Genomic DNA, 25,836 nt, shown 5'->3' with positions numbered 1-25,836 from the left:
CGAAGAGCACTCGTGATGGCAGAGATGTAAACTTTGGCGATAACCATACAATTGAAAATTGACATTGCAATGTAGGGAAGTGGCTTACTTAAACAGCTGAAAATTATTCATGGTGCATCAGAGGCATATTAAACAGTGGCAGTTTTGTGCTGACTACAATTTAGCATGAGGTTGAACGGGATTGGTTAATTCTGAATACAGCCAAGTCCCCAGTTATAAGATGGTGTGCACACTTATGCAACCACATTCTTGGTTGTTTATTTCTTCCCCTACTTTATTTTCAAATTAAGTTGCACAGGTTATATCCATCCATCCATCCATCCATCCATTTTCTTGACCGCTTATTCCTCACAAGTGTCACGGGGGGTACTGGCGCCTATCTCAGCTGGCTCTGGGCAGTAGGCGGGGGACACCCTGGACTGGTTGCCAGCCAATCGCAGGGCACACAGAGACGAACAACCATCCACGCACACAAGCCCACCTAGGGACAATTCGGAGAGCCCAATTAACCTGCCATGCATGTCTCTGGAATGTGGGAGGAGACCAGAGTACCCGGAGAAGACCCACGCAGGCACAGGGAGAACATGCAAACTCCACCCAGGAAGGCTGGAGCCTGGACTCGAACCGGAGTCCTTAGAACTGGGAGGCGAACGTGCTAACCACTCGACCACCTTGCCGCCCGCACAGGTTATAGTTCACATTATTTTTACACTACTAATGCTGATTTTGACCTACTAGTATTTTATTAAAACTTACCAGTAAACTACTGTGCTTCACTAGTAGATAAACTAGGGCACACTAGTAGAACGATTGTCTTCATGCTAGAGTTACTTTTCGTTCGTGTCACTTTTACACAGGTAAACTCAACTAGTAAACTACTATGCTACACTAGTAAAATGGCAAGGGTGCCCTATAGAATGACTGTCTTACTAGTAATGTGTTTGTTGTTGTTTTTTCCCCACAAGTATGTACACTGCAATTAGCTGGTTATTACATCGTTGTATGTATTGCAGATGATAGGATGTGAAAGAGAAGAGGTGAAATCATGTGCTTGCGCAGAGGTGTTTGGCAACCAACATGTTATCACAGCGCAAATTGTGTGAGCATATGAGGAAGGAAGGAAGCAGTTTCGAATCAAACTGCACCATCATTACATACTCTTACCGGACACAACATTAGGTACACCTGCACTAGCTAAAAACTAGATAATGGAGCACGGCAGCGAAGTGGAGACTGTGGAGTCCGAGTGTAACACTAAAACGACAATGGGGAAGATAGCGTGTTGGTTCCCCACCCCCCATCATTTTTAGCTGTGTATCCTCACATGCTACCATCAATTGCCTAGTTCATTCCATAGGCAGCAAGAACCTGGACTGCTGCAGCAAAGTGGAGACTATGGCGTACAACAAAGCAATAGGGTAAGCTAACGTTAGCGTGTGTCGTATTTATTTTTGCACAAATGTAACAGACACTGAAGTGGTGCTCAAGAGGAGATTGAGGGCAGCAAGAAAACAGACATTGGCGGCAAAGAGGAGACTGTGGAGTATAATATTGCAGCATACAGAGCTAACGTTACTATGTGTGTTCATTTCTGTAATTTCCAGCAGTGAATCATCAAATGCTTCCATGATGCTGCAATTGTATTCGAGAGGGCAGCGAGAAACAGGTAACCTGGTAATAGCCAGAATACCGCGAGAATTCAGCTTGCAGAGCAAGGTTAAGAAACAGGAGCTTTGCAGCAAAGTGGAGACTGGGGAGTGCTCAAGAGAAGACTCGAGGCAGAAAGAAAAAACAGAGCCATGAATTCTCAAATGTTGCAGTAATTAAGTTTAAAATAGTTTTTTTTCTCTCTCTCCCTCTCTCAAGCTGCTGCATCGCCCCAAATACGAAACAATCATTGAAACCACCCAACACCTGTCAGTCAGACACGTACAGTGACAAACCACAAAAAGACGTCAATCAAGTGGAAATTCCCCTTTAAGTCTTTAAATTGACACCGCAGCCTTTCGTCAAAATACAAGACAAAGCCTTTAAAAGTTCATCTTTTTCAATTAATTTACTTTAAATTTGCGAAAGTGACTCGCGTTTACCCGTTTACACGTCAAGTCGGCGCAAATTAGCTCAAACTTGACGTAACGACAAGATAAATGATGACAACAAAAAAGATTAGTCTGTAAAAATGCGTCATATTCAACCAAGAACGCATAAAATGCAATTTTATTAAAAAACGTTCGGAGTCACTACCTTGTTTTCTCACAGTCACCGAAGCGTCCCGACGCCAGCGAATGCTCCCGAAGTGACCGCGGAAGGAGGTTTCATCGTCGGCGTAGAGAGTAGCGAGTGTACGGTGTCCTCCTCCGGATGTGTGTGCGAGTATTTGTGTGTGTGAATGATACAAGCTCTCCTGGATGGACCTACGAACGCGCGCTACTTCTTTGAGGGTCCCAAGACCCGCCCCTCACGCCTCTCTGTCAAATACAACTACGCCCACTCCGAAAACACTTGCAAACAAAGAAAGCTGACATTTTGTGTCAGTTTACCACCTGATTTATTTCATTCGCCATTTTTTTTTTTTTTTTTTTTAAGTTTTGGGTTTCCAGGTTTAAATATCTGTTGCATCCTTCCTGTGTTGAGTTTGCTTCTGAATCAGGGCTCACCAACCTTTTTGAAAATGAGAGCTACTTTTTGGGTAATGCAATAAACACTTCTGAAATAACAAATTCGCACAAATTAGCTTTACTAATAATGAAAATCATTTCATTATCAAATAACTACTTGTGCAACATTTCTAGAAAATCGCAATGGCTCATCACTTGTGTACCACAGCATTTTTAGAACAGGCTCTCGGGGGCCATTTCGTGCCGTGAGCACCATGTTGGCGACCCCTGGGCTAAATCATGTATTTATTGGGGCAGCGTGGTGCAATAATGGCTAGGATATGTATATAAATGAAGAAATCTAATTAAATAAAACATAAGCATGAAACAATATAAACAACATGAAAAAATAACAATGTGCATAACAAAATAAAGAAAAAAAGTACACACTGCTTATGATACTGTTTGTCGTTTGTTTTTATTGCATGAAATTGGTGAAAAGCAGCAAAGACGATACAGTCGGTACAGTTGGGAGCCTTCCTCAACGTCTAGGAAGGTCTGTTCGCTTGAGGACATTCACACTTTACATGATCCCCCCTCAAACCACGTCCCTACCTACTGTTTATTAATCCGAAATATTTCCTTAGATACCACAAGTGCTTAGGTACTGCATTTAAACAAAGTATTGCACTGAAATGGCTGCCAATATTTATTGAAATGGGAAATACAGATTGTCTGTATTTGCTGGCTGTAATTTGGGTATTATAAAAAAAAAAAAATGATTTTCATTACTGTTAATAATGAATAACAGGTTAGAAATACTGTTCAAAGTTTAAATGCAGTACAAGCCCAAATGGTTGTGGTTTCATAGTGGGGTAGTAGCACCACCTACAGGTAAGAAGTTGCACTGCGATGACAAAAGACAACTGGATTCGGAGGTGTGGTCTTTAAACCAGGTTTTCTTTTTTTTTTGGTTGTGGGGGGGGGGGGGGGGGGGGGGGGGGGGGGCTTGAGATGTTGTTGCAGTGATAAATGATTGTGTGTTGTGTTTTTATGTGATCATGTTTGGGAAAATTATGTCTCGAATCACACACTCACAAAAAAAAAAAAAGTAACCTCCCTTTTTTTTCCCCACAAGTAGACCAACCACATATTAAAATCTAACAAAGCGAGGAAAGAAAAAATATTCATGACTCGTAAAATAGTCTCTCACACTTGTCAACTTGGTCACAACTGCCAATAATAGTATTAATTAGGAAGAAGAAATATTTGTCCTTGTACCTGATTAAACCTCCCCCAACGTCACAGAATCTAAACATATAGCCTCAAAAAGGTTCATATATTTATCCATATACTATATTCATATGATTCATAAAAAAATAAATACATTTAACAAATCCACAAGTTTGTCTCCACAATTGTATCGCTAACACATTTTTAATGTATATATCTCAATAAAATCGTGTAACTTCAGCTTAAACTCCACCTTATAAGGTAGGGTTTCCCGAATGGCCGGCTGTCGGGCGTTGGAAAAATGGTTGATTTTATTTGCTGTGTTTAGTATTTTTAGTTTCTGTACAGCATGTTGCATTTTCAGTACATTTGTGGGGAAACCCTGACATATATGGACATGTGCGATTACCATAAAGGTCAACAAACACAGACAGTAAAAAGAGGGATGCTGATGATGATGATTGGTCATATTGGCATGGCAACGAGACACCCGTGAAAGAAAAAAAAGCTGTGGGTGAATTTTTTGTTTTGTTTTTTTGTTTTGTAAAAAGATTATCATATGAAACAATTTCTTATTTTTTTCTTTTTAGTGTTTGTCCCCCCCCCCCCTAGAAATTGTCATATGACCTGTTCCGACATAACAAAAATGATCAAAAAAAAAAAAAAAAAATCATGCATAAGTTACACCTCAATGCTGTCATTAAAAAAAACTCTTTTTTTTTTGTACATTTGAAGCCTTTTCCACACTTTTTTCCTTTTTATCGAAACTTTTTTTTTCCCCCAACAGAGGAAGTCTGTGTATTGCTCCAAAAGAGAATATTCCTCTCCCGTACATCAGGAGGCGCTATAGGCAAAACGAACAAAAGGATGCTGGCTCACAGAGAGAAAACTGCTCGTTCTCCACCCCCCGTCCTTTAAAGAGTCATGGTGGGGCAGGGAACCAAAACGACTTCCCTATCTGCAGAGCTCCTCTGGTGCAGAGTCTCGCACATTTTTCCTCTTCTTGCCGTTGCCCTGGTGGTGCGGCCGGTTACTTGGGTGACTTTTGCTGTTTCCAGAGGAGCGGGGGGAGTTCTGTTGGCCGCCTTTGTGCTGAGAGCGGGCCTGAAAGGTAGACGGAGGGGGGAGAAGATGTATGATAATTGCCTGGAGACACCGAATCAATCACATTAAACTAAAAAAAGAACAATAAATAAAGTTTTAGGCGCTGGGGTAGCTTGATATGAAAACATCCACACAGGGATTTGAGCATGATGAGTGCAACTTACTAGCCCTCGCATACTAATAGTTTCTAGCGTACATATTTTTTTTCAAAAAATCATTGTGAGCCTTTCATGAATCTAGTGTACTGGAGAAGCATCATGCCTACTCTGTTTATCACAGAAAATAGTGATTGAAAATTGTTGAAAAACTTGAGTGTACTTTGAGGTTTTTATTGCTGTATAAAAGACGTATTGTTAGTGGAGCACACCTTTCCTCCCTTGTTGCCTGCGGGTGGAGTGCTGGTCGTGCGGTTCTGCGTCCGGTGATTGGTCACCGTCTTTTCTCTGTGAGCACTGGCAGCTCGGCCCGACTGCTGCTTTGCCGTCTTGCACGGTGTGCCGTCTGAGTCCTGGGAAAACACAGAATGACAATGAGAACTCCGGCGTACAGCTACAAATAATGTGCATGGGACTTTAAAACCCCTGGGCAGTATCTTATTTTGAAATGACTTGGTCAGAACCATCAAAAAGCCCAAAACGGGTCACAATAATGCCTAAGATCTTCAGTTCAGAGAATTGAGTATTTCACTTGAGATCACAAGAAAATATGCCCAAAAACTTGAAAAAACATTAAAAAGCTACAGAGCCCTTGTGGGTCACCACAAAAATACATGTATTTATTATTTCTTTTTTTTACCTGAATTTTATACAGTGACCAAAAAAAAGAAAAACCCAAAATGGAAAAAAAATTGGTAAATAATAATAATAGTAATAGTAGTAATAATAATAATAATAATAATAATAATAATAATAATAATAATAATAATAATAATAATACCCTATTTTACTTGAGGTCGGCATGTTTTTTTCCATCTGAAAATTAAAAATGAAAACTACTTTTGATATTATTCTAATTTAACTCATTTGCTCCCAAAAAAGTATAAATACGTTATATTTTAATTACCATGCTCCCAAAGACGTATTTAGACGTTTTTTTGTTTTTCTTTTATGCGAGATGCAGCCTCTCAACTGAAGAGAATGCTTGAACCAATGGTAGTTATTACAAACACGGCCAGCAGGTGGCAGTAGAGTATAAGAGCCCACTGTTTTAAACAGATTGGTGACTAATGATGAAACTTAGCTATATTCTAATGCTAATTGCTGCAAAACTGAAACATAGAAATCTAATTTTTTCCTGATGAAAGACTCTAATCTTGCTTTTGGTAGGTTCCATGTTTTTATAGCAATAAAACACGATATTCTGTGGGCCTTGCAAAATCAGTCAAATTCCAGTAAAACAGCCGGGAGCAAAGGGGGTTGCTTCAGTCAAAATGCTTGGGAGTGAATGAGTTAATGTATGTCGCCCAGTTATTGCCCTAAAACAAATTAACATGTAAATGTCACTACGTTTGTTAAAGCTTCAGGGCAACATTGTACTTTACATAATTTTACATCACCCTGGATATTTTTCTTTTACAATTTTTTTTCCATTTAAAACAGTGAAAAGTACAAAAAAATATATATTTGCTCATATTTAAAAAAAATAAATAAATCTCCACGTTTTATTTCCAAGTTCAGAGCTTTGTTGTATTTTTCTAGTTTTTTTACAACACTGAAAATTACAACCATGTTTAAAAAATTAATAGAGCAGAATTTTTAATTTTATTTACAGTAGTTATAAGGAGGAAAATTCATTAGTGATATTTGCATGTGAGTTTTGAATATGTCCCATCCCACTGTACTTTCATGAGAAAGGGCAAAAATATGAGGTTCGAGATGAAGGACTGACCCCGTCGCTGGAGCTGGAGGACGTCGTGGAGGGCGAAAGCGGGGATGAAGACGGCGACGAGCGCAGGGAAGGAGATGGCGACGACGAGTTGGACGACGAGGTTTTGCTCCTCGTCGGCAAGATCACTACCACGTCGTCATCCTCATCATCCGGAACGTTGTTGTTGCATTGGTCCAGCTGCTGGGACTCGAACAGTGTCACGTCATTTCCTGAAATAAGCACCAAAAGGATAAATGAGCCAAGATTTGAATGTTTAGGGCAAAGGGAGAAAGACAAGTGGATAAACAAGAGCCGTCTGCCGACACGGTTCAGCTGAGATCGGTTGTGTTACTGACACCACCTGAGTGTGAAATTCACTGCTACAAGAAGAAGAAAAAAAAAATAAAATACAGACTTTGGCATTCACGCAGCCTCTCCCTAGATATTCAAATTAGGCCAAAGCTATAACAACCGCCATCAAAATTTATTAGGGCCCAAGCAGCCACCGCTGCATCTGTTGTGAATTTTGACGGTCAACTCTCATCTCCCTTCAAGATTTCTCTATGCGGCCCTCAGTGGGAAAAGTTTGGACGTCCCGGGTTGAGGCTGAGTGTGAACATTTGTTTTGGGTGACGTACGGTTGAGCGGCAGGTCCTTCTGGGTTGGGCTCCCCCAGTTCTTTCGGATCCACTCCCTGTACTCGTCCACCTCCTGAGTCACGCGGATGATTCGGCCAAGTATGCTGCGAGTAAGGAACAACAGTCTTTACACATCACCACGCCAGAGATGAGCTTGCACAATGGAATGGAAAGTATTTAAAGTCTCATTACAAGAAGTACAAGCAGTAACATTTAGGTCAAAACAATCAATCATAAAACAGGTTTAGTCGTGATGCATTTGTGCTTCGGTGCTGCTGCTTTGGTTAGCAACCGAACTCAAATGGGCTCAGTATTGAACTATTTATGAGTGTGTGTCTGTAATGTTTGCGTGTGAACAATAACCTATGAAAGGGACAATACAGTCAAGACCCTTTTTTGCGCTGGTGAGAAAATGAAAGCACTTATTTGAGGGAGGTAATCATTTGTCTGTCAAATGAATCACAACCCCAGCAACTAATAGTATGGTGTCCATTAAGAGTACACATACCGCTTAATTTGAATGTAAATAGGCGGCATATGTAAGCTTTGAGGCACGCTTTGAAGAAATTTGCAAATAGAGTAAGCAGTTAACTATTTAATATCCATACGTTAACCTTATTACAACCTGAACCAGTTTTTGTATCCTGATGGGGAAAAATGAGCCATTTATTTGTTTTAACTGGACCATGCACAGAGTGACAAACTTGAAACATTGCCGACCTTTCAAGGCACAGTCAGTAATTGGCAAACTATGGTAAGTTAAAGGTTGTTTTACATACCGTAAGTATATTTTATCGAATTCCCATCACTATAGTGCCATCAAAACTGAATATTAAAAAACAGGACTATTTGGCACTGACAATGAGATGTGCTTACCTCTCTGTGTCGTTGTTAGGATAATATTTGGCGATGGGTGACACGGCGTGGCTGAGGACCACGTAGGCGTAGTCAAACGCTTGCTTCACCTGCATGGCACCGTATGAGCTGCGACCAACGTCGTTGTCTGTGGGATAAGATGATTTTATTATTTGTGAAGACGGCTAGCTGCAGCCAATTGGAAAACTGTGGAGTTAAATACTACAACATCCATGGGGTAAGTTAATGTTAGCATGAATTTTTATTGGTCATTCCTAGAAAGTTACCCTTAAATGGTTGAATGAATATGAAACGTTATTCTAGAGGAGACTGAGGGGAGTGAGAGAAATGACCACTGCAGTAAAGTGGAGACTGTAGTTAAAAAAATAATAATAATAATAATAATAATAATAATAATAATAATTTGCATGTTAATAATAAATAGATTCGCACCTGGCTGTAGCGGGTCCTCGATGTAGAGCATGGAGGGCCTGTAGCCGTCCATCATGTTCTTCTGAACCTCATCTTTGGCCACGTAGCAGCCGCCGTCTTTTATCCGGATGCCCGTTTTCAGGTAGTTAAAATGGCGTCCGTAGAGCTCAAAGAACTCGATGAGCAGCACACCGAAGTTGATGTTGGGGCTGCAAACATCCTCTCTGTAATGGAGCTAGTGGAGGGAGAACAAGAAGAAATGAAAATGTTGAATGTAAAAAATCTCACGCAAAATGTGTTAGCGCAAGCCAGTGGGGGGCACCAGTGCACATAATCAGAATGGTCTGACTCAATTTGAGCCAGGAAAAAAAATATGTTAGGTTTAACTGGCATTCAGATAATGAGTCTCTCCTTGAAAAAAATATCTTCCCTGTAAGGGTTCTCTCTGGACCCAAAAAGTGTAAGAAGGAGCGCGAACACACCTGCAAGAAGCTGACAGCCATGAGGAAGAGGCTGTAGGAGCCGATTCCGCCGGTGAAAACCTCATTGAGGTCCCTCTGCAGGAGGAACTGCTTGAGCACCAGGACCAGGTAAGGCAGCACGGGGTATTTCTGCACACCAAGAATATGGTGTTGGTTGACACATCTAAGTCCCCTCAAAGCGTGGGGCACTTAAAACAACAGTACCTCTTTGAATTCCTTGATGAGGCATGCCGCTTTGACGCCGCTCTTCACGTTGAAGCTAATGTCCACCTTGACCTCCGTGAAGGAGTCGGTCAGTTTGATGATGGGCACCTGGGAAGACAGGACAACAAGGACAATGACAACCAAATAGCCATAATAACAACTGTAAAAATTATATCATTCATACGTAACAATTATGTCACAATATTGGTTTCAACTTGAGAACCACCATACAGTGGTGCGTGTAAATGTGAACAAAAAATCAAAAACATTTTCATCTACGTCAGCTTTACACCTCCTTTTCCAAGGAAGGAAAACTGAGCGCTTGTAAAATTGTGATGGAATGTTCTGCAAGTGGGGCCAGCAATGCAACGCCATCACAGCAGCACTATTGGACTGGGAGATCGTTCCTTGGGGTTTCCTTGTCTGACAACTTCTCACTTGCGGATATTTATAAAAGAGAAAAAATGTGTATCACGGGTGTATTCACGCTCACCGTGGCTTTGTCCAGAACTTTGATAGAGTTCTTGTCGGCCACGTTTCTCTTGCGGAGAGCCTCTTCCAGTGTCCACAGGGGGAGTGTTTCCCACTTCCCGAATACCACCAAGTCGATGTCACTGTGGAGACCGCACAATGAAAACAACACACTCAGAACTTTAAACTTTGGTGATGAATGTAGTGGAAATACACTTCTAAAGTCACACAAAAATTATACATTGTGTTTTTTTTGCTCTTTTGTTTTGTTTTAATAATTTGGTGATGCTAGAACCAAAGGACATCAGTGATAGCAAAAGAGGAAAATGTGATAAAGGCATCAATAGCAAGCACAAAAAAACAGTAGATACATCTATGTCCTGGCTGCACAGCAAAAAATGCCAACAAGTTATAATACAAAAAATAAATAAATTAAAAAAAATAAGACATGGTCAAAGGTTGAGCGCACATTTCATTAATTTGCAGTTTTCACATAAATTTCATGACCAAACTCCAGATGGGCGGAGGTGTGTATTGGGGGAGGCCTTGTACAAACGCATTAACGGTAAAGTACAATTCATGTCAAGTGAAAATAAGAGTTGAATTTGTTTTAAACGAGGCAGTTAAGGAAAGCAATGCAGCAAAACCGGGCAGAATGAATACGTTGGGCTCGAACACAACGTTGGGGAGCGACTACCTTGTCGTCAGAGTCATCTGGAACGGTAATTGTCGTTAAAGACGCTATCTCCACATACCGAAGATAATAATCAGAATTTCCCCCCACAAAACTTGTCAAGCCTGGTGCCGAAATTTATTTGTCGCCGGGGGGTGCGGACAAAAATTGTGGGTGGGTGAGTTCAAGAAAAGCCTAGCAGGCCACCAGGCTAATAAAACACTGGCGGAAACCCTGCATAATAATTCTGCACTTTAATTCACTGAAGAGACTAGTCTACATGGTTCTGTGGGTGCTGCTGTGTTGGTTGGCAATAGAGTTCAAATGCCCTCAACAGTTATTGTGTGTAAACTAAGATAAATTGCGACATTAAAAAAAAAAAAAAAAAAAGAGGTAGACTGGTTAACTTTTTAACTAACTTGTAGGACAGCTATGAAATGTAAAACGAGTGTGCTTGATTAGTTTTACATTTTTGTACATTCGAAGCATCAGAGGTGAGTCCTTTATTTGACAATATAAGCATTAATGCTACAGTTTAACTGATGTTGAGTGAAAATCCAATTTTCCAAAAGGCTATTATAGAACTACAGCAATATTTGGCAGATTACTGGTAAATAAGCCCACTATAAGACAATTAGACTGTTTGGGTTCCTCAGTGGGTGCTGTGTTGATTCATATTTCAAAGGGGTTTAGCTTTAATGTACAAGAGTGGGAATAAACTGATAAATCATGAGTTAGATTAATAAACTGAAAGTAAACTTAAAAAAAAAGTGAAAACAAAAACGATTAAAAAAAGATTAAATTATTCTGATACTGTTGGTGACTCACCTTGTTGGCAAATAAAGGCCTGTGCTGAAGCTTCCAAATACCTGCACCTACAGAGACAAGAAAAGAAAGATAAAGAAAAATAAATGCACCACATCCATCACAAAAAAAAAGCAAATAGGCAAATAGAGCAACAATTGTCAATATTTGTTGGCGAGGACAGGACAGCTACAAATAAAAGTGCAGTTTATTTTCCCAAAATCACTTTTACACAGATGTTCTTCCAAGTATCCCACAGATGTGGTGCGAACATTTTTTTTTTTTTGACAGTATATCATTACCCAGCCGCCCCATTTCCTGTTACGAGGAGCATGTTGTATAAATCAGAAACGACAATAAAGTCAAAAATAGTACTTTAAGCCAATGATCTCGTCCAATCTTCCCCCTTTTAAACCTCCTGTTGAGCAACACGCTGCTGGCTGAACATAAATAGATTTAAGCCCTCTCTTAAACCCCTTGAATAAAAATGTAGTGTCCGTGTGAGCACGTACGTGCCTAAGCCGATTGCAGCACTGTATTTGTGAATGAATGAACTCCAGCCAACCGGATGCCCTGCCTACCCGAGCCCGTGTGCTGCAGCGACTTGCTGGCTTGTGTTGCGTGAGGTGTGTGTGTGTGTGTGTGTGTGTGTGTGGAGTGGGTGTGTCAACTCTCAGTGTAGAAGGGGGTGTGTGGTTTCAGAATTTTGCAATAAAAAGATTTTCAGCTTTTCCCCCCACTGGGCTCTAGTTTTACTTCTTAAATGTTTGTACTTTCCTTCGTGACTGCAGAAAAGGGAACCTTTGTCACATATTTTACAGTTTGTTTGTCTTAACTTTATTTAAAGGGGTAGCAAGAGTACAAGCAGCAAGTTATTTGTGCTTTGCAGTCAAGTGGAGATTAGGGATGTAACGATATCCAAACATCACGATACGATATCACAATATGAAGCTCACGATACGATATTGTAGGGAGGTTGACGATATTTAAAAGGTCACAATATTGGAGAGAGAAAAAAAAGATCTCATACAAAAAGCACGATTATTGTGCTTTTGTACATAACAGCAATGCGTATAAACCACCTAACATAACAATAACAATATTGAGGCGCTTGTTAATGCATGCACTCATTGAGTTCCTCTACATATTGACTCAGTTCACAGGCATATTACGTTCACCTTCACCTGACAATTAGCATAGACTTTAAACATTAGAAGGACCAAAACATCCCTAAAAAAAAAACTTAGTCACCAGAGGGTGCTAGAACAGCACAAATGGAAATCAAACTGACTTTTTTCACAGATGTGTTCCTTTGAAATATCGTCAACATCACGACGACGATATTGTGGCAGTTTTAATATCACAATATCACGATATTGCCCTTATCGTTACATCCCTAGTGGAGTTTGAGGAGTAGCTATACCTCAGCGCTTGGCCAAAGGTTGTGAATGACGCCTTTAATTCTGTCCACCACCTCCAGTCTCATCTTCTCCTCCTCCGGCCGTGGCGAGATGTACGCGTAGAAATCTCTGATCTCTTCATGTAATCTGGACAACAACAACAAAAATGCAATCAAAAACATTCTATTAATAGGCACATATTACTATGAATAGTAAACAGGAATCAAAATTACTATCCTCAATTCAACTCAGTAAGCATCTAGAGGATTCACTGCATGTTTTGCTTTTTTCTTTCGCTTTTTGGGGGTTCCACTAAAGAGGGATACCCACCTTTGCTTCTGTCTTGTATTCCCCCTTCTGGGTCTCAATTTATTTTTACTCATGTAGAATATAAAAACTTTTTTGTATCAATAATAATAATGAAGAATGTTCAAAAACTGTGGAAAAAAGGAAATAAAGAAAAAGCAAAACGAACTTTTAACGTGCACATTGAACTCAAGTGTCAGGGATATAATTGCTCCACGGGTCATGTTCCACACCTGCAGAAAAAGCCTCAAACTCCCATAAGGACTGACCTTTACTCATAAATGTGGGGAGTTAATAATTAGTGAAAACAAAAGAGGAATGTGCACATATGACAAATGAGGACACATGGCGAAGGCCTGTGGGGCTTATTCAGCATCCAAGCAACAATCAAAATGAAAAATCCCAGCTGCGGCCCACTGGCGGTGTCATGTCGCGGCAGTGCCGAGGGCATGCGTCCTTGAGAACGGGTCACCCTGCCCGCATACGGTGACCTCTTTCTCTTACCGCCTTTATCTGCGGAAACGGAGGCACGGCTGGAAAAACCGGGCACTGGAATACTACTCCAAAAACACACAAGAGCCATAAACAATCCAAGCGAAGTTTGTATCATATCGGGGGGTTGTGGACTCGCTTGAGAATGATTTGGAGCATAACAACATGTTGGTTATGAGCAAAGAACCCATTCAGATTCATCACCAGCAACGACAAATGAATATTTTTAATGTTAGTAAACCGATTAATATGTCAAATATTTTGTCCATTAATGGATGAACTGAATTAAAAAAATGAAAGTTTCCATCCCTTTATTAAAAACTGGCATCATTTCAAATTGATGGGGCAGAAATGCATTAATTGAAAACAATTATGATTCAGTTATTGGTTTGGTCTGCAACATGTCAGAAAATATGCACAAATGCTGACCATTGTTTTCCAAAATAAAAGTACCGGAAGATGTTTGCAAATGTCTTATTTTGATTAAATACTACGATAAATAAACTATTTCGAGGACCTTCGAAAACAAACATTTCTGTATTTCTAAAGCAGTCATACTTTGTTGAGTTTAGGTCAGGTTAAGCAAGTGAAGTGTGTCACGGGCATTCTGTAGTTAATGGCTGGTCTTTAAAATCGACTGCGGTTGACAACTCATCATATTTCAAAGCAAGACCCTTTTCTGACATCTACTTCTTCGGAACTGAGAAGCCTGTTGGGCTGCATACAGGAGGGACAAAAGCCATATATGCCTCGCGTCGCTTCCTCATTCATGTCAGACAAGACCAATATATCCTTGCCACAAGCACATTTGAAGTGGAATGTTTTTAAAGGGGACATATAAATCCCATCAAGAGTGAAATTATTTTTTTAAATTTTCTTAAAATGTGCTTGTGAGTGAGCACTTCTTAATTGTAAGATCAGAAGATGGCTAATTTACATGATAATGGCCCGACACCTAGGCTCTCTATCCATGATTTGTTTATTTCATATTCCACAAACAAAGCCCAAAGCTACGCAGAGATGCAGTGTTTTCACAGATTAGCATTAGCTATCGGTGTTATCTTCTGACAAGTGACACATGGGTGAAAGTTTGGAAATGTTGTCAGTGTGGGGGCTCCGCTATACAAATTTACAAGTGTAATTCAGCGGCTTGATGATGAAGTGGTGTCTTGGCCAGTGAAAATACAATTAGGGATTTTATTTGGTCTTTCAAGGCCCTCGCGTTCCTCTCGAGACCCTGGGCTGTTTGACAACAAGTAGCCACACCCCAAGTTACAACGCCCTCTCTCTGACCCAGGTCGCCGTGGAAACAAAAGCTGAATTCAACGGTGAAAAGCCAGATATGAGACAGGAAATAAAAAGTCATTTCAAATAGACTTGCTGTTGAGTGTGATGTAATTCTTGAGCCATTGTGTTTTTGACTAAAGAATATCACAGACCTTTATACCCCCTTCCCACACACTAGTTAAAAAAGCCGAGCTTGTGTGCTCAAAAGCCACCAGAAACAACACCCTTATATTTCTGGTCAGGTCAGGGTGCATGGAAACAAAACACTTTCACCTTTAACCCATCACTGCGATTTAAAAGACTATTTACACCTGATATGCGCCTCACTACTTATTTTTTTTTATGTCTGTTTCTGTAAATTAATACAAACAAAAAAGTGAACAGACGATAGACAATTTGCTTAATTTCCAAGCTGTACTTCGTATTGTATCATATACACAATGATACTTTACATCACAGTGCCAAGGGCTTAGGTCATGACCATCACGGCTCTTCTGCTTTCTGGATTTGCTCTATAGTGACGTTCACAAGCTGAGACCTTAGACACCGTCTGTGATGCCATTTTCAGTCAATAGCAAGTCACAACATGACTGTTCCCTGAGATGGATAAAAACAGGTGGATTTTGATGTTTAATTCATATTCCACAAACATATTCATCAGAAATCAAAATACTGTTTAGACTACTTGCGGTGCACTGAAAAGAACACATTGTAAAGATTACTTTTTATTTGACTTCCCCTTTAAAGGCAGTAAACAAAAGATTTCAAATCTTGTTTCACTCCAGAGACACAACTATTAAGGAAAAGTCAATTTTACATTATATGTCTGCTTTAATACAACAATCTAAAATCAAAAGCAGCCCATTTCAAAGGGTAAAAATCATTTTAACTAGCACACTGAGATAGCGATTATGTTTGTTTGCTTTAAATAGTCCAAAATTGTGAGCTGGGCAACACTCCAATGTAATGACTAATCCCTTTTACTTTTTTTTTTTCTTCCCTTGTGCAAAGTGCAGTATGCAGCCTCCCATCACAGGACCATTAAGTTTCATTTGACGCTAAATGAAAGTCAACAGCTCCACTCTGCATGTTCACAAGACACAGCTAGCCACAGCACAGCCATACATGATGCTGGTTCAAGGTATTATTAAATACAAAACAACATACAAATTTATTTTTTAGTTGACTGATTAAGGGTTTTCCGTTTTGGTAATGTAATAACATAGCGTCTTAGTCAACAAAGCACAGTTTCAGCAAAGTTTCATTCATAAGTTTCATTTCCCGGTAAATGGGCCGGGCTTGGAAAGTCTCCTCGCCCACACAACCTCCCGGGGATTGAATTACAGGTCCTGTGGCCCGCGGCACCGTTTATCCGATTAATCCCACTTGCCTGGATTATAGTAAGGTTACGTAATCGTTTGCAAAAGCCAGAGTGCTCCTCGGGGAAGGAAAACGGGTGTTTCCAAAACACTGCTATGATCCACTTGATTGCAAATGTTATCATTTCTCACAGAATGCCAATTTTATGCAGAAAAAAAATACTTGTGTAAAACATTGCAGAGAATTAATGCTGATTTATATTAGTGTTTGCCTTGGCTGAGGTTTGCACGCTACTGGGTACCCTTCCGTGACGGAAGTTTAAATTTACAAAAGCCTGTTTTTGACTGATAACTCATTAGATAGATGCTAAGAATCATGGTAAGTACTAGGGGTGTGAATTGCCTAGTACCTGACGATTCGATTCGTATCACGATTCACAGGTCACGATTCGATTTGATACCGATTAATCCCGATACGAATTTATAACTCGATTGTTGCGATTTTTTTTCATTCAAATTTAGAAAATACTAATCAGTAGGGGTGTTAAAAAAAAAATCGATTCGGCGATATATCGCGATACTACATCGCGCGATTCTCGAATCGATTCAATAATCGGCAGAATCGATTTTTTTTTTTTTTATTTTTTTTTTTTTATTTTTTTTTTTTTTAGGATTCACACCTTGAGCATGGAAGAATGTTATATGAACGGCACATTAAGCCTTAATATTTTTATTTTAATGCTGTTCAAATGTGAAACAGATTGCAAACTGTTTGTGTACAGTGGCTCACGGTTATAAGCCTCAAGTTTTAGATAAATATATTCATACAAATCTTACAGTGTACATGTACAAATTTACTGATAGTATTTTCTAAATTTGAATGGAAAAAAATCGCAACAATCGACTTATAAATTCGTATCGGGATTAATCGGTATCGAATCGTGACCATTCGTATCGGGATTAATCGGTATCGAATCGAATCGTGACCTGTGAATCGTGATACGAATCGAATCGTCAGGTACTAGGCAATTCACACCCCTACTAATCAGTAAGCTTGTAGAGTGTAAGATTTATATGAAAATGTATTATTTATTTATCTGAAATTTCAGTCTTATAGAGGTTGTAATCTGTTTAATGTTTGAACAGCATTAAAATAAAATATTATGGCTTAATGTTCCGTTCATATAACATTCTTCCATGCTCAAGGTGTGAATCCTAACCCGAAGTCAGACGTTTTGTTGAATATTTTTCCATTAAAAATGGAAGTTTAAAAATCGATTCACACACACACACAAAAAAAAGGCAATGATGATAAGACGTTGAATCGGTAAGACTACCGAATGAACAATTCTGAGCTCTTAAAAAAAAAAAAAAAAAAAAAAAAAAAAAAAAAAAAAATCTTTTTTTTTTTATTGAATCGATTCGAGAATCGCGCGATGTAGTATCGCGATATATCGCCGAATCGATTTTTTTTTAACACCCCTAGTAAGTACTTAGTTTTAAGGTGACAAAAGGGGGGGGGGGGATAGCAAGCGTAAAACATCTTGAACCTTTCCTTATTGTCTCTTATTAGTAACGTGTCGCATCAACACTCTTCTTTTGAAGAAAACGCAAAAGAAAAAGTTTGGAATTGTTATGCCATAAAATCAGGTGCGCATTATAGTCCGGAAATTACGGTAACAACGGTTTTCTGGAGCGTGAAAAGGCGAAAGTTTGAAAATTGATCATAAAGTGAAAGAAGCGTTTGTGGTTCCGTCTAACTCTAAACGACAGAAAAGGTTACAACATTCAAATTTTTGTTAATGATGAACTTGCGCAGGCACACATGCTTATCTATTAAGACACCTAGGAACGCTTAAAAGAAAAAAGCAGGATATGCAAACGAAAATAAAAGTGTTCCACTCTATTCTCTAATGATGTTATAGAGTCTTTTGTTTTCTTGCCACCTCATCTTACTAGACGTCCTGACTGACACTACTTTGACCAATGTGGGACAACCTTTGCAACTAAAGACTTGCAAGTGTCACATGACACCGCCAACCTAGACTTGGAGGTGTAAGAACCGTACATAGCACGCTGCTCCTTTAAAAAGAGTACAAGCATAAACAAGAGGGAAGGAGGTGTCTATGTCTCACAGATGGCAGATTCATAAATGTTTAATCCATGAACAGATCCGAGGTGCTAATTGTTGGCCAAAGGGACACATAGCACCAGCTCCTCTTACACCGCGCCGACTACTGGTGTTAGTCTGGGACCGTTTTCCTCTATCAGCACCTGATTCATTTCATTATCCAAGCACCCAGGCCCAAAATGGAAATCTAGCATATCCATGTTCTACTGTAAAAGTTAATGGCAGCAATAAACGAGATTGCTGAGTCATGTTTCTGTGCTGGTATGGATGGAGGGAGTCGCAATAAGCTGCAACCTCCCACTTGATGTGCAAAGAGTTTCATTTGTTGCCATGACAAGTCGCCTCACTGGCCATGTGCTCACAAGACTATTTAACATGGAGAAAAATTGCCGCAGAGCCATAAAGGAAGATATGGAAGTTACATAACCCAGGAAAGCTGGGTGCAACAAAATTTTCACACAGGGACACATCTGGCAATCAGATATAAGACGATGTCAGAATAGATGGACAATGTTACGTAAAAAAAATAATACTTTTTTCCCCACCTTTCAACAAACCTGGGGGGACGTGAATGTCGGGTGTTCAACTTCACACGGCAGGCCTCGGAGAACACAAAGCACAGATCCTGTAAAATTGCAGCTGCCCTTCAAAGATTGACCCGCTTTTTTTCGTCTTCTTCTTTTTAACACATTTCTTGCAGAGACAATGGATGCCACAATTAGATTGATTTAAAAGACAGACATAAGTGGGGAATTCCCCGACACACAGGCCGTGCGTCTTCTCAGGCATGCCACAGGAAGTCATCCGACCAATTCTAATTCACTTGCTGCGAAAATTATCATTTATTTACAACACATAATGTAGCTTTGTCCAGCTATTACTCTCACGTCAACCTTGATAGCAACTTTCAGGCAGTACTGGAATTTCAACCTTTATTTGATTTGTTTAAAAAAAAAAAAAAAACATGTACACGTACGTACCATGTTTAATGTTTTGTTACATACTGTGTTATATGGAGGAACAAAACTGCCAAAATTCAAAATAAATAAATAACTAAATAAATGACTAAAACGGAAAATAAAAATGAATATTAAAAAATATAATTTGAAAATTATATCCAAAAAATTAATAAATGGAAATAAATGTGTTTTTATTTTTACTTTTACTAATTTATTTATTTATATAGTCATTTATTTATTTATTTATTTATATAGTCATTTATTTATCTATTTATTTAGTCACTTATTTATCTATTTATCGAGTAAACAGCTAAACGAACAAGGAAGTCTTGCCGGCTTGCAATGGAGAGCTCTAGCAATGTCCACTGTCTGCTCTCACTTGTTGTCTAGCAACTCAAGTCGCAAGTTGAGGTGACAGTGGACTGGACACGATTGTCGTCCATTGCTGGAGCTCTCCATTGCAAGCCGGCAAGACTTCCTTGTTTGCCAAGCTGCTCACTCGACCAATGACAGGCAGTTTACAACGGCGGAGTCCAACCCAAGACACGCTTCGGACCGTCCCCTCATTTGAATAACATTTCGACTTGGCAGTATGGCCCAAAACTGCCAAAATTCAAAATAAATAAATGACTAAATACATGACTAAATAAATAAATATTTAAATGAATAAATAAATAAATAAATGAATAAATAAATAGATATATGACTAAATAAATAAATAAATGACTAAAAGTGAAAATAAAAATGGATTTATTTCCATTTAGATTTATTTTTTTAATATAATTTTCAAATTATATTTTTTATATTCATTTTTATTTTCACTTTTAGTCATTTATTTATTTAGTCATTTATTTATTTTGAATTCTGGCAATTTTGGTCCTCCATAAGTTTAATGTTAGCAGACTTTCACACTGTCCTTCAACAACTACTAGACCAAATCAACATCATGGTGCACTCCATTCCGCCGCAATTGCTTCAAGACATGACTATTCAATTTCACACACTCTTTATGACTGATTCATTGATTACAATGCCCCATCTCTAGTGGGCAATAAAACCCGAAAACAATCAGCATGTGTCTGGCCGCTTGGGCAAAAAGTGCGAACGTTGAACGTTGCTCGGTGTATCAGAGTGGGGCACATGCAGGCTTATCCGCTGTGGAAGAGCCACACGGGAGTCCTGACTTATGTCGCGCACGTGCATCCGAGACGAGACCTGGTGGCATCAAGCATGCAGGCGAACTGGGTTACACTACAAAAGAAAGTCACTAATTATTTAGTAATTGACACATTTGTATAAAGGAGCGTTATGGGTGTGCTGACAATTAAACCACAGGCGCTTAAGTGATTAAAAGTTTGCTACGTTAACCCGACATCACCAGGCATCGTTTCATTGACTTCAATGGCTTCAACTGCCATTTTAGGAGGTGAATCAGACGTGGGCAAAGTACGGTCTGCGGGCCACATACTGCCTGCTGCATTCTTTAATCTGACCCTCGAGCAGTTTAAAAAAAAAAAAAAATACAATTACAGTATATTTTTAAAATTTGCCTGTAATAGAAGTCAAAGGTTTTTAGTGACCACAGCTGAACTAACAGATTATTTCTGTTCCCATTATTTCATACAGGGAAAAACAAAATAGGAGCTGTGCCAGTGTGTGTTGGAAGTTCCTTAATTTGGACCTGCTCAACAGCAGCCAACAAGAACACAGTTCATGTGAGAAGCTCTGCCGGGCTATGCCGGCTTCCTGAATCCATATAAAGCAGCTAAACTACGGAGCTACACCAAACAGAAAAAAAAATAGGGGTGGGAACTCTCCCCTGGTTGGACATCTACAAAGGGGGCTCAGGTTTCTGCCCTGGGTTTGCGGAAGTCAAGTCCGTGCAGAGCATGTCAACACTGTGAGACGGGTTGCACTTGAAGAGAGGGAGGAAGGGAGGGAGAACGAGAGAGAGACAGTGACAGAGAGGGGGAGAGAGAACAAGAAAGGGGAGTGTGGAAAACAAATAAGCACATGCCTTTGTCTCCCATGTCCAAATATAGCGTAGACGGTCCCAGAGGAGGAAAAATGCATTCAAGACATACGCCCACCTTCACTCTCGCCTGTGCTTGCGAGGAAGACCCAAATCATATGCTGTGATGGGTCGCAGATTTATGACCGCTCGCAACCTCAAATCACATACAGATGAATTTATGCTCTGCAATACAAAATGCAATAAGAAGCAGCACAAGAGCGGCTCAGTCCAAAAACAAGCACACATCTCAAATAAGCACCAACATCTAAGTTCTCTTGGGTTGGGTGGTTTTACATGATTCAAGTGACACAGTTGCAGTTTTGCTCTGAAGTGGTGGAATTGAACTATTGAATGGAATATCTTCAAATCGGTAATCTTTAAAACCAGAGAGTGACGTATGGGACATCTGGCAACATTAATTGGTGACGCATACACACACCTGCGTCTGCACAAACACATATAAACAGGAAAAAATATCACCACTAAAATAACTCATATTTCGTTTCATACAGAGATCCTACAAAACTGACACATAAGAGCCGTAACAGAAGATCTAGCTTTTGACATTTTACACATTTACCAGCATCCAACAAGCTTTTTATTTTTTAAATATATTCATTATTTTTATGTTACTTATTAGCACTGCTCATATTATAATCAAGAGACTTATGCCATTTTAAGTTCCGTTTCCTATCTCATGATTATCCATTAACGATTACGTCAGAAAGTTGTTTTGGGCATCCGTGCTGATGTGCACTGCTTCCATACACACACACAAACCCCCCCCCCACACACACACACACACACACACACACACACACACAAAACTGTGAGCAGAGAAGATACAAGACTATTTACTAAAACAGTCAGTGGGTGTTAATGTCAACTTAGCAATTTGGTAAGCAATCCGCGAGTGTGATTCCTGGTAAGAAACAGACATGACAGTGCATGTTTTCCCCAAATACTAAACCATAATAAAACTGTTCAACAGAAATAAACTTGTTTAATAAAGTGTAATTATGGGAATTCTTGTTCATCAACTTGACCTCCCACACAGTGCAGCACCTCTGGTACAATAATATGCTAAGGGTGCACACACACTCACTTGTAGTATACGTTGACACAGGGGCCATAACGCGGCGCTGGACACGTTGACTGATTAACATGCCGCCCTACTTTAAATACACTGTACATGTGACTTACTCTACATGTGCTTGAGGCGGCACAGTAAAACACTTTCTACGACAAGCACTATAATGACCACCAGCTGGGAAAATTCCCTTAAAATAAAACTTATTGTTGCCCACAAAATGTTCTGTGTGGAAACCCAGATAACTCCAATCATATTACATAATTGCAGCTGCAATTGTTTATCACAATTTTTATGACTTGTTTTCAACATAAGTCAAGGAAAAACTGCAGTAATATTTCGCCAGGGCACATAAAATGACATAAAAGGCCAGATCGGCCCTGCGGGCCATGCTTTGCCCACCCCTGCTTTACATGCACCAGGTTGAAGGCCCGCGAGATTTGCCAAAGTACGACCTCCGCACATGCTGCGTGAAATGTACTGCATGTGTTTTCACAAATGGGTAGATCACGTGTCTAGTGTGTCAACTATGGAGTGGGCGGACTTGGTCACATTGGATGCACGACTGCACGTTGTGTTCATGCTGCAGAGCTGCCCCAAGGCGTGCGCCAACCAAGCACCTGCTTAAGGCCCCACAATCACAAAGCATGGAGTATTAAGGAAGTCCAGAATAACAAAGATGAATGTTTAATTTGGGTAATTTATTTAGAATTTTTAAATATTTTTTTCACATTATCTAGTTTGAAGACCTAATTATTCCATTTTATATATATATTAGGGATGCACGATAATATCGTGGCCAATAATTATCGGCAATTATCGACCAATTTGAAGTAAAACAGATAAACCAGATAATAGAGAAATCTGCCGATAATTATCGTCAATTTGATTATATAGAGATAAACCAGATAATAAAGAAATCCAGCAATAATTATAGACGTGCCACGTTGGTCCATCTGTTGTGGTTGTGGCTCATATCAATAAAATTCAGCTTCATGGTGCTTTACATACATTGAAACATTGTGCAAAGTTTATACAATGTTTCAATGTATTTGCTAGACTTATAGTAGGACTCGAAAGTATATTTGTATTCAAGTTAATTTTGCAAACAATTAGCGGCTTACTTATCGGTTATCAATGTTTGTATGATGAAACTATCTTCCAACGCCATCCTACCACATGATGACGCCACTGTTCAGTCATTTTTGATGAACCCTTTTTTTGGCCTACAACAAAAAGAGCGAGCCCCAAATCCTAAATTTGCTTGGACTCCATGGAAGCATGGGCAGGCTCTAATGTTCTGCAAAGCATTGAACTTGGTATCAGTGAGCAATTAAATATAGTGAATCATACTAGTATTGGTCTGAGAAGAAAAAAAAGTGTTATATGGCACATCAGTACTGAAAACAAAAAGGTTAATTTTGACTGCACTCCCCCTTCTCGTGTAATGGACTACTCCATCTTCGTATTGCACAAGGAAAACAAGTTGTTGGTTTGTGAGGGGGGAAAAAAATGAGTTATTCCAGCAGAGCGACAAGAAGAGAAAGGTATGGGCAAACTAAATATTTTTGACCAGTCGCAGTAGCACTGCTGTCAGTGTCAGCAAAGAAGGATGCAGTAAAGGTGAAGTGGAGCGTGACCCAAGTGACTTTTCATCTTAAGATGTAAAGTAGCCATATTTTATCAGCAAATAGGAGCATTTTTGCAAAATACTTGCAACATAATGCTATGAAAGGCTCAATGACTGGCTTGGCCTGGGGCCCTCAACTGACGACACATCCCCAAAACATAAAACTTTCTCTTACCCCACGATTCCTGCTGAGTAGTTCCTGCTTTTCCACGGCGTGCCCGCATACACGTTGCGGCCCTCCGTGCTGGGGCCACCGTTCAAGAGGCTAGAGTTGAATCCGAAAGTGCTCGCCTTGTTGTCCCGTTTCCTCTTGTTGGGGTGCCCGTCGGCCGGGCTCCTGCTGCTCGGCGCGGCCGCTCGATGGTTGCGATTGCCTGTCTCCAGCGGCAAAAAGTCCCGCTGCTCCATCAGCTCGCCGTCGCCGGTGGGACTCGTCATGGTCGACTCGGACGGCCCGGTCCCAGCTGCGAGGAGGACGGCTCCTGACGCCGCGCTGAGGCTCGCTTTCAGGATGCCGAAGCTGTTGTTGACTTGCAGGTAGCCGAGCCCTTGCGTCGTCTCCCAGATCTGCATCCACAGGTTGTTGGCGGGTCCGCGTTGTTCTGGTTGGAACCAGGCGATTCGCGGATCCATCAAACGAGAGTAGGCAAGAATCCCCCCACCCCCACCCCACCCTCCCCACCCTCCCGTGAACAGCTAGCCAGCTAGCGTTAGCTCGCCTCGCTTTGCCCCCCCAGTACTTCTTCCAATTTTGTCCCTCGGAGGCTACGGCGACACACGGCGGTCGAGCACAGGAAGGCGACGAGAGTATCCGTAGACCGTTACCGACGCCTGTTACGGTTGCTAACCTTTTTTTATAACCCCATGAGGGGACGCGAGATCGTACAGTACCGATGGAGCGTCTCTCTCACTCTCTCTGACCCTTTCCTCGGAATCGTAACTCCCTCAATGGCGGAGCTTAGCCGAGCTGCTACGCAGTGCGCATGCGCGAGTAGAAGGTGGGCGGGGATAATTTCTTACGTAATAGTGTAATGCCTTTTTTTACGTGCTCGTTACGTAACGATTTCGGATTGATGTGAACGCTCCATATGTGTTGGAACTGGAAGCGATAGATTGCTAGATTATCTATCTATCTATCTATCTATCTATCTATCTATCTATCTAATCTGTCTGTCTGTCTGTCTGTCTGTCTGTCTGTCTGTCTGTCTGTCTGGCTAGCTAGCAAGCTAGCTATTATTGTACAAAAATTATAGGTTACATATTGCAATGAGCAGTTTAAACACTACATAATGAGTGTACAGTATTATAATTCAAGATTGTGTATGAAAAGGTGACAATAATTAACGAGACAAGTAGACTAAGGCGAACAAGTCATGTCCTCTTTTACTTTCCACATGACAGTTTTCACATATCAGTCAGCCACTCCCGTTCATGTCTGAGTACATCCCACTGTGCACTGCACAAATACAGTATTACTCTGACAGACTATATTTATTATTGACATGTAATGTAATATCTTGTATTCTGTTTTCTTGCTTAGTTACTTTTAATTCTACCACATTACTGATCGTTGTGTGTTGTGCGAGTCTTGGTCGATCTATGGATGCACTATCAAAAATAAATAAAATGTAGTTGCATTTCAATGAGTGAAAACATTGCATATGTGATTTAAAAATATTGTGTTGCAGACTTGCAGTCCAACTTTTGACATCAGAGGGTCACCAATTGGCATTTTGTGTATTGTGTAGTGCAGGGGTGGCCAAGTTCGGTCCTCGAGAGCCCCTATCCAGCCTGTTTTTCATGTCTCCCTCCTTAAGCGCAGCTGAATCCAATCATCAGCTCATCGGCA

General features: G+C 40.2%; 2 protein-coding genes across 4 annotated transcripts in view; both read right to left on the bottom strand.

Moving 5' to 3' along the window:
- The window catches only part of adcy7 (adenylate cyclase 7), a 38,153-nt gene extending 35,744 nt beyond the window's left edge, over window positions 1-2,409 (bottom strand). For all 3 annotated transcript variants that reach the window (XM_077519692.1, XM_077519690.1, XM_077519693.1), the window contains exon 1: window positions 2,245-2,409. The gene's annotated coding sequence lies outside the window, so the exon portion shown is untranslated. The remainder of the gene's footprint in view (window positions 1-2,244) is intronic.
- A 1,182-nt stretch (window positions 2,410-3,591) lies between these two features.
- On the bottom strand, window positions 3,592-24,960 carry tent4b (terminal nucleotidyltransferase 4B). Its single transcript, XM_077519688.1, has 12 exons — window positions 24,163-24,960; window positions 12,783-12,906; window positions 11,384-11,430; window positions 9,905-10,025; window positions 9,412-9,519; window positions 9,208-9,336; window positions 8,747-8,960; window positions 8,315-8,441; window positions 7,439-7,542; window positions 6,822-7,030; window positions 5,302-5,442; window positions 3,592-4,934 (listed from the first exon to the last, which is right to left on the bottom strand). Exons 1-12 carry the CDS (start codon window positions 24,618-24,620, stop codon window positions 4,785-4,787), a joined length of 1,932 nt encoding a protein of 643 aa, XP_077375814.1. The 5' UTR covers window positions 24,621-24,960; the 3' UTR covers window positions 3,592-4,784.
- Window positions 24,961-25,836: the final 876 nt, after the last annotated feature.

This window comes from Festucalex cinctus, chromosome 4 (assembly GCF_051991245.1).
Source record: "Festucalex cinctus isolate MCC-2025b chromosome 4, RoL_Fcin_1.0, whole genome shotgun sequence".
In the NCBI taxonomy this organism is placed as follows: Eukaryota; Metazoa; Chordata; class Actinopteri; order Syngnathiformes; family Syngnathidae; genus Festucalex; species Festucalex cinctus.
Note: the sequence above shows the minus strand (reverse complement) of the source record. Positions and strands in the feature narration are given on the sequence as shown.